We start from the raw sequence: 9973 nt of genomic DNA on the forward strand, positions 1-9973 counted from the left end.
AGCAGAATTAATTGTATTGAAGTCCAGTCAAGACAAAAGGCAAAAAAAAAAACATTCTGGTGATGCAAAACACATTAGAGTCTGTAGAGTCTGTACAAACATAACCTCCTATAAAAGGGTTCGCTCAAGCATGGTAGAAATTAAGTGGAAACAAATGACAACATGGATGACTTACGACTAAATGTAATTACATGGAGCATTACGGCATTGGCTTTCCTTTGATGGAGCTAAAAACAGACTTAGCGGTCCACGGGTAACTGCATCCACATCCGTGTTCACTAAATATATTTCAATGAGAATGACTAAGAAGTGAACTTGACTAGCAAATCATAGGTCAACTACAACAAGTCTGTATACTTAAGAAATAAAGACAGGGCAGCGTATTATGAAACAGGCCAAGTGTAGAGGAGAAGTGCGTTTGATCCAGAATATTGCTTATATTTTAGATGTATGTATGTATGTATGCCAAGAGTAAGTAAACTGATTGAGGACTAACTAATGTGGAAGAGTCATTTAAAATGTTTTGCAGAATCATGGCAGGTGTTTACAAAGATGCAGGCACAGCAATCAGGACAGGGTTTGTCTATGATGTTCATTTCACACAGAGAAAGGGTCAAGGGCTTTAAACATGTGGCATGAGGAAAAAGGAAATGTCCTTTGGACAACCAAAAAGTCACAGAAGTCAGTGTCATTTTGGTGAAGGCAAAAGTTCCCCAAAGCCATTTCCTCTCTGAATTTCCTCAAAATCACAACACAACCACAGAGCTTCACGCCACAATCAAGCTGATAAGCGTTTAACAGAGCCCTGCGCCAGCAAGTGCCCACAATGAAATCTTAGATCACTCAGGAGACAAGCAGCAGTGTTAGTTCAGTCATTCATTATCATCAGAGTGCTACCAGGCCTCTGCTTCCCCCGTCTCTACTCCATGCGAGTGTGTCATCACAGCTGGAATAAAATGAGGTGTGGATGGAACTTGGAAAGGCTTTGGAAAGATCATTTTGTCCACCAGAATAAAGGCTGAGCACACATTTTTGTGTGTTTCATCTTGTGTTTGTTTTATTTTGTTAAAAAAAGGTGCCAAAGTGATGTGTGATTTCAACACCTCACACAGAACTCAATTCACTCCACCAATCACCTTTTCTCTGTTGCACATGAATGTATCAACTTATTTTTTCTTTTTTTGTTGCAGATGCAAAGATGATTTCACTAGATAACTGGACTGTTGGGACTCTGGCTTGGCCGACATGCTGGCATATGCTAACATTAAATAATGCAAACTTCCAGATGGTCCACTTCAGCAACCCCAGACAGCCTGTGAGGGACTTCTCGGTTTGTTCCAGGCAGCATAGCTTCAGGCTGCTACACATGCTACCAGGAAAAGCCTGACAGTGTTTGGTGGACTGACAGGAACTCCTTTCCAGCAACAATCAACAACCTACTAGCTAACAAGAACTAAGATTTGCGGAAACATATGGTTGATTGAGAGCTGCTGATTGTTAGCAACAACACAAATAGTCATTATTCAAACCTTTAAAAACACAGAGGTTGTTCACTTTCAGTCAAGTGCCCATTAGCAAAAGGTCAAGTGCTTAGATTAGATGAAATACAAAGCTACCAGGCCTGGTGTGTGTGTGTGTGTGTGTGTGAGTGTGAGAGAGTGTGTGTGTGAGAGAGAGTGTGTGTGTGAGTGAGAGAGAGTGTGTGTGAGTGTGAGAGAGAGTGTGTGTGTGTGTGTGTGTGTGTGTCACCTGGGTGGGATGGGATAGTAAGGACTTTCATTGTTGTTTATCTAATCTCAGCATGCCTCTCCACTCCCACATCCCACCGGCTCCAAAGTGAAGCCGTGTCCCCCTTTTTCCGTTGGAGCACCGATGGCTCCCAGCCTGGAAATTTTTCGGGAATAACCTGATAAATTATGAGGGAAGAAATCTTTAAATACCACAGCATGTGGGAGAGGTCGATCAGGCTATTTAAAGCCTAAAAACAGTACCCTGTCCCCAGTCTCATCCCCACAGAAGAAAGTTTCAAAATATAGTTTTGTTATAGATCCAAACCATCTCTATGAATCTAGGATCCTCTTTGGGTGGAGGAGAGCTCCATTATTCACTCGGAAGAAAGTTGTTTTCCTTGTGACTGTTTACAGTCACAAATGATACATTTTCCAAGAGCAGCAGGCCGCTCTCTAAGCCATTAGTACTTCTAACAAAGGCCACACACATTGAAGTTCAAACACATGGACAGTCAGTTTAAAGGAATGACTGGTATCTAACGCATGCACAGTCCCAAAAACCATGTTTAAAAAAACACGTTTAAAAAGAAATCATACTTAAATAATATACAAAACAAACAAAATGACGTGACTCAGAATGTCTTCATAAGTATCCATTCTATGTATTCAGTCTTACTTCATGTTATTAGTCATTTTTTAAGTGTTTAAAGTGTTTAGCTTTTAATTTTAGCTAATCAAAATTAGCTAAAATTAAAATCAAAATTTTGTCACATGCAGTTAAAACTTCCCTGCATGTCGCCATACCAACTCATAGATTCCACACAACACGCAAACAAATTGTCCTGGGATTGCATATGCATCAAAAACCCTCGTTTCGTAAGAGGATTTACCAGCAAAGAAGAAAAAAGTTCTTGTCCAACTTTTAGCGAGAGGGGCTCTGATCAGAGCCTCTGTGTGTGTGTGTGTGTGTGTGTGTGTGACTCAGGCACTCCTGACCACGCTGAATCATCGTTAACCTGACCTGGCCATGCGCGAACGGTGGCTTGTCCTCCAATGACCCCCCAATTCGAACATCTGGACAGTCAACAGGGTCAGGGTCTGTATGAGTTTAAAGTTCCTGTGTTGGGGTACCACTACCCTATAGGAAATGGAAAATATCTGACTTTTCAACAGCCAAAGGCTACAAGAGTTATAATATTCCCATGGAAGTGTCCCAGATTTGCTTGTTTTAGTGGCCATGGTGGCATGGTAAAAAAGTCATTATAAATATCATTGCAGAAAGTATTTGCGGGAAAACTATTTCCTGTTCATAGGTCTACATTCCAGTGTTTTACAGTAAAACGTTGTTGACCACTTTATTTTCCATCACTTTGGTGTCCTTCACAATGCCATGCCTCTTCAGGGGTGAACTTAGTCACTTTCTTTTAACACACAGTCTAACCTAACATAGACTATTAATCTCAGGCTAGAATAACTGCTCTTGATGGCAGCAACACTGTACTGGGAACAGTGCTGAAAACATCACCCTTCTGATGCAACAGGAGCCTAAAAATAAAGACATTTACAAAAATAAACATTCCTGGTTCTCAAGGCCTACTTAGACAGCTTATAACAACCTATAACATATAGTCTACATAAATCTTCATTCCCATATTGTAAACTAATGGATAAACAGTAACCTGGCCTTGTATCCCATTTTGTCTGTGTTTGCCTTACCCATCACATCCTGACTGAGGGTTAGGGCCAGCATAGGTGTCAAGGAGGGAAATGCCTGTTTCCTATTATTCATACAATCTTGTCATCACTTTCTTTATTACTAAACTACTTAGTGGTTTAGTGATCTTTTTTTCTTCTTTCACAGGGTATCAGTTTTGTCTCATAGGGGCTTTTCTGTCTCTTCGCACTTTCAAAAACCACTTGTGCGCTTTCAGCTGTCTGCACCTCCATATTTCCACCACTCGCTGGTGAGTTTACACTCTGACTCAGATGTTTCCTCTCGCTCTCTCTGTGTGCTCGACAAACTGACGAGTGGTTTGGCAGATGCCATGCCGAAGTTGGCACAGGCTTTTTTTTTTGAGTGGCAAAGTCACACTTGTGCTAGCATGTGGCGCTCATGGACCTCAGTGACAGACAGAGCAAAACTGGCTATCATATCAAGGTCACGGGCAGAGACTAGGCCTATTGCTGAGAGGTAGGCATGTTCCATATCTAGCCTACGTCAGGAAAGGCTTTTCACAAAAAAAGTGGTTGTAACACCAAACTCACTGCTATGTAGGTTATAGTTTTTGATTGTGTGCCATCATAAGTAAATAAGTAAGTATTTTATTTATATAGCACATTTCTCTGCACAGAGTGCAAGTGCTCAAGTCAAGTGGCTATAATATCATGGGGTCATTTGCGGAAGTTGGCTGATTGGTTGGTTATAATGTAATGGAGATGTTACAGCTATAGTAATTATACCATACATAGCCACTTCTATGGCAAGCCAAAGTCAAAAATACCATCCCTGTGTCTTTCTCCCAAGCTGTGTTTAGCAGTAGTGCGAGGCTTTGCACCCAGAGGGGTGGGAGGAGTGGGGAGGTACCAAACTGATGCGAGCTTCTGGGCCAGCACGAGCCAACGTCTCAGGGAGCCGTGAGAACCGCAGCGCTGGGGGAATTTCTCACACGCGTTTGGGAGTTAATTACCGACCCGGCACCGGACCTCATGACTCAAGTTTAGGAATACGAGAAGAAACCAGGTTGGGGTGAGTGACTTCTTCCCTCCCCCAGCTAGACTCATTACGTGGGTTCCCCCAGAACACCCCCACCACACACACACACACACACACATACACACACATAAACCCAACTCCCCAAAACAGTCATTTCAAGCACATGTGAGAAAGAAGCATGCTTTCTCTTCAACCACACTGCTTCGAGATTTTTTTCTGTGTTTTGGTTTTGCCAGATGTCAAGTTCAACCCTGTAGCCTCGTTTACCAGATGTGGGGAGGGACTGCTCTCCCACGGACGACGGAGGCAAACAATGGCCGACACTGTGAGAGTTCAGCGCCGATCCTCCCGCCTGAGTCCAACAAGGCCCGCTCTGTCCTCCCCGCTGTCTCTGCTGGTTTGTGTGTGTGTCTGGACTGCACTGACCATGTGTATGACTAGCCTGCAGGTCCTCCTTGTGGGACTCATCTCCACTTGACTTCCACAGTAAGACCAGGCTGGAGAGAGGGCATCCTATTTATGGCTGTATTTATCTCTCCAATCGATAGGCAGCCCAGGGGCTCAATTTACTGATAGACTTCACTGCTTGTGTTTATTTGGTGGGAAGAGAAAAAGCCAGTCTCAAGTTGATGACATCATTACTCTGAACCACTGTGTCATGTGGTGTGATACACATGCTTACTACTTATTTGGGACTTTCCACATAATTGCAGTGTAATGTGCTCTCTGACTTAATGAGCCTGAAACATAAAGAATTAAAAAGAGGAAACTAGTGAGGTTCCTTGTGGAGAAATGTTTTCACTATGATTGCGCTCATCTAGACTACCTCGTAGACATGTTAGTCTAGCCTTAAGGTTGAACTCACCAAAGTTACATAATTTATGACAACCTAATACAATTCCAGGTAGGCTGCAGTGCCGTGTGCTACGTGTTGAAGTAATAACTTTACAAAAACACCTGCTAGGTCGATATGGTAACCTGTTTCACTACAGACTTTGTTGTCAATTCTCTCCCTAAACTCACTTATAGGTCAAACGTTGATGTGTACTGCAAGCATATACCTGTTATGCCTGCAGCATCACCCACAATCCGCATGAATTGAAATGCAAACATTACAAAAGCGAGATGGAACAGTATATGTACACATCTCTCAATTGTAAACATTCTGAAAAAACAAGTCAACTTGACAATAACAAATGACATAATTTAGAGAGGCTGACGAACCGGGCCTGTATTTCAGACTTCGTCATAACTTCCCTTCACACCAAATCATATGGAGCTGCTCCATTGGACACGTGGAGGTACTAACGAAGTGGAAACACATGGGCAACTGAATGGAGCAGTCTTAGGAAGCCAGCAGCTCAGCTGTGAAAGCTTTAGCCTGGCGGCGCTATCCAGGACGCCAGCCTCTGTGAGCTTCTCTGTGCCAACCCAGGGTGTCTGGGTGTAGTACGTGTTCTCGCACATGGCTAAACTTGGCAGAGCACAGGGGAGAGGACACGCATACATGCACACACACACACACACCGTGGGCACAGATGACACATAACGAGGGGAACGAGTGCATCCTTCCATGGCAACGGGGGAAATAACAAATAGCACATTAAGAATACACAGAAGCTGCTCAATAAATTGAATTACAAACGAATCATGGTGGGACACTTTCCTTCCTAGAACTATTGGATGAAATAATCAACGTTATAACCAACAACAAAACATTATGGAAGGTTTTACTGTGTACCTCACATTTGGATAAGCAAACTATGCTATGGACCCTTTCAACAATAAAAACAAAAACAATGTGCTATTAGCACATCCGCTTAACATTAACCTGACACAGTGCTCTAACATATTTTGTTAGGCCACAGGCCAGTTTGAGTGTTCTCAATGGGCTCATCACCATTTGATTGGCATGAAATGGCTGATCAGCTGCGCATGATGGGTCATCTGAGATTTCCGCCCCTCTCAGTGAGTCTGCTTCCATTCCATTTCCTCGGGAGCAATCAGTTCAGTTCCTCTGCCATGACTCACCTTATAATATTTCTCATTTTTATATTAATGGCCACCCAGGAATACTCCTTGTACTTTCATGGTGTTAATTAAGTCCACACCAGTGAGTCAGTATTAGACTGTGCTTACCCACCTGTTTCAAAGCTGTCACTTTACGCACTGTACCTCCACATTGTGCACCAGAAACCGGTGACACTCAATTAGTCATCACAAATATTATACCAGTAATCAATGTTTTAAATTCTATTATGAGCTGGCTAACCAGATGCGCACTAAATCATGAAGATCTACATTGATTACGTCTGCCTAGGATATGGACAGTCACATATAGAGATTAAATCAGCATCACTGTAGATTCACACATCTTCTTACACTTACAACAGGATGTGAAGGTGACAGCTGAGCACACTGCTTACAGTTTGCATAGTGAATGCATAAGATGGCAAGTTCCTGGGTTGAATCATTCTAATGCTTTTCGGGCTGTTCTCCTTTTTTTGCATAGTTTCGTTACCATGGCATTTTCCTTTGATAAACTTCCCTTTAAAACTCAGACCAGAGTTCCTTAGCCATGAAATGTAACTGTTTACACAGTTAAGCTCCTGGGCAATAAAGTTGTTGGCTTGTTGCACTGTTTGTTCGAATAATTGTTAATTGTTAATCATGCCCTTAATTTATCTAGTTGTTATTAACTGTATATAGATCATCTCTTGAGACCACAAGTAAACAGTGAGTCCATAGTCAAATCTCTGCTAGCCTATCCTTAATCCTGATTACGTCAAAGTCGAACATGTATTTGCTGACTACAGTTCTGGTATGACGAGAATAGATACTGTTCACTCACAGAATTAGCTGGAACATGATTTTCTTTTGCTTTCACAATCTTGTTGCAACAAGACTATGAGGACCAGAAACTGTATACATGATATGTACACCTTAATGCATCTATTGATAGTACTTACAAGGTTTGCCCAGTCACTTAATACCGATATGAAAATAATCTATAAAACACTATAAAATGCCAGAGCACACAAACACATGTACAACAGATAGTGTAGTGCCTAGATGTGAAATACTAGTTACTTCATTTTATAGTACTTAGTATCACACCAGCCTCTAGTAATGGGACTATGTTACTGAAATCCTACAAGAACCACACAGAACTACACTTTTGGTGTGGTGATTTTATTTTGACCAATGGGCATGGCTCCTACAGTCTCCTGGTCCTCCACAGACCTTGACCTCAACATGTTTGAGTGTTAAGTCTCAACATAGCGGTGCTCTGTGTTGGGACAAATGAATGAAAATGCCAGACCTGAAGAATGCTAGGCCACAGTTTATGATTTATCTGATTCGATGAGTTTGGCAGGGGCACAGAGAAGCTGATGAGCTTTAAATGACTAAGAAAGTCAGTGGGCCATGGTCATGAATGAAACCGAGAGAGAAGCCGTATGTCAGTTGTAGGATGGGGCAATTCCCCTATTATAAATCAAGAATGTTGAAATCATATAAAGCAGGAAACCTGCTTTTCCACTAACGACCGAGCTTCCACCAAAAGGACCCTTTCAAGGCCAAAACCTGTCTGAAATGCAAGGAAGTCAAGGTATGGTTTCCACCTGCCACCTCTCCAACACACACAGAACCTGTTCCATTGGTATCAGTCATGGTAGTCAGTGGGATACTCCTGAAACTGAGCCCATCTGGATGGAATCTTACCACAAAGGTTTGATTCATGTGCTAATTTAGGCTACTATAGCACCTTTTATTTTTCTGTTTTGCTGTTCTCAACATTCAACTGGTCCACAAGAGCTCTAAGATATACAAAATCCTTTCAAGTGTGTGAGGATCTTATATTTACTTTCACTTTACTGCTTATGACAGCTTGGAAGTTGTGCACAGGTGACAACAAGTTTGTTTGGATGTGTTGTGATTTTGACAAAAACAAAACAAATAAATGTAAAGAGCACACATGGTCTTGTCTAGGCAATGTCATGGTATGTGTGGAAGTACCTCTGGTACCACATGTCTTTGCAGTAAGCATCTATGCAGACGTCTGGACGTCCTAATGGAATGCGTTTGGAATGAGGAAGCAACGTGTGAGAAATGGGTTGTTATCTGACACGAGTAACCCACAGTGATAAACTACTACACGCCTATTGAAACACCCGCATTCCCGAAACATGTGTGAGTGAACGCCCTTTTTTGAGAATATCCCACATTTTCTTATGGTTGTTGAAACACTTTAAACTGCTTTATCGCTCATATAAGAATATGAGTCATTATTTGACAAAAACAAGTAGGCTACCAAGTTGACACCAAGTGATTTATAAGCACTAATCTAATGGTCACCAGGGGACGGGAAAATAATGAAAAACTTCTCATCCAGATGAGTCTAGACGAGCCAATTTTACCTACGCATGGGTAACTCTAAATTCCTCCACGGAGGAATTTAGAGTTGTTTTGGAAAATGCATTAATTCCTTACCTCCAAGACCTGAACGTAACTTGAGGGAAACCATCCTCTCACTCCATCCTTTTCTCCTTCCCACCATCCGCCGGACAAAGCTTGAGTAATTTTTATAATTTCCCCCGCCTCGAATCTCAAACCAAGCTGGTGTTGCTCTCCGCTGAAGGCATACAAACTTTTACAATAAGATCCAGACATGGCAAACTTTCACTGTTGAGTCCCTGCTGTCCGGGAAAGTCTATCCTTAAACCAGATTAACGTCCTGGGGCAGTTGTGTCTGACCAAATGCAGTCAGTGATAACAGTATTAATCCCCTGGTTTTCTTTTAATTTTCTGACGATTCTAATGTCACTATTTCTGTCACAGCATAAGTGCGACCTACGCTGAGCGTTGCCTCACCAGTGAGTGAATGAGCGTGTTTGTGTGTATGAAGAACTCTTTCCACTAAGCCAACCCTTCCTTGCCTTACGCCACACTGAATGACATAGCGGGGCAGTACACTCCAGCCGACTGATGTTGTTTCATGTGTCGCAGACCGCGCAAGTTGGTGGGTTGGACCCAGCTGCATGTTGCCAAAATAATACCTCGAGGCGCTGTCTCTGTTGTTGTTTACACCGAAAAGGTGTGACCTGGGGCCCAAAATATATAAAATATGTCAGCGTGGTACAAGTAGCTTTATGGGAAAAATTTAATGTGTTAGAACGAGGTAAATATTTCAGGGTATTCTCACGTGAAGAGTTCAGATGCTAAAGCATCAAGGGCACCTCCGTCAAAAATGAGATAGCGATGGTGAGTGAATGCTCACTCTCCACACATAGCCTAATTAAGTTAATTAAATAATTCGCTTCAAATCCGCTAAATACCATTCTCTTCCTGTCCCTTTCCACAGGTGTATTAATCAAGCACCATGCAGTCTGCATTCATAATCATGGTGCTTAATTGTATACACCTGTGGAAAGGGACCTGCTGAAACCCATGAATAGGAGCCTGATAAAAAATGTTTATTTAAAAGAAAAGTGGTCAGACGGATTTAGAGGGTTTTGCATCTGAGCTCCCA

The 9973-nt window shown here is 42.2% G+C and overlaps 1 protein-coding gene across 3 annotated transcripts in view; it reads right to left on the bottom strand.

Annotated features, from left to right (window-relative positions):
- Positions 1-9697, bottom strand: part of gas7b (growth arrest-specific 7b) — a 43746-nt gene extending 34049 nt beyond the window's left edge. Inside the window, exons 1-2 of one of the 3 annotated variants that reach the window (XM_042082880.1) lie at positions 9647-9697; positions 8935-9076 (exon numbers count right to left, since the gene is read on the bottom strand). Coding sequence is in view for 1 of the 3 variants with exons in the window: in XM_042082879.1 (XP_041938813.1) it covers positions 8935-9114 (180 nt within the window). In the remaining 2 variants the exon portion in view is untranslated. Of the gene's footprint in view, positions 1-8934; positions 9529-9646 lie in introns of those variants that run through there. The other 2 variants (XM_042082883.1, XM_042082879.1) reach the window with 2 other exon arrangements.
- Positions 9698-9973: the final 276 nt, after the last annotated feature.

The sequence above is a fragment of the Alosa sapidissima genome, chromosome 24, assembly GCF_018492685.1.
Source record: "Alosa sapidissima isolate fAloSap1 chromosome 24, fAloSap1.pri, whole genome shotgun sequence".
In the NCBI taxonomy this organism is placed as follows: Eukaryota; Metazoa; Chordata; class Actinopteri; order Clupeiformes; family Clupeidae; genus Alosa; species Alosa sapidissima.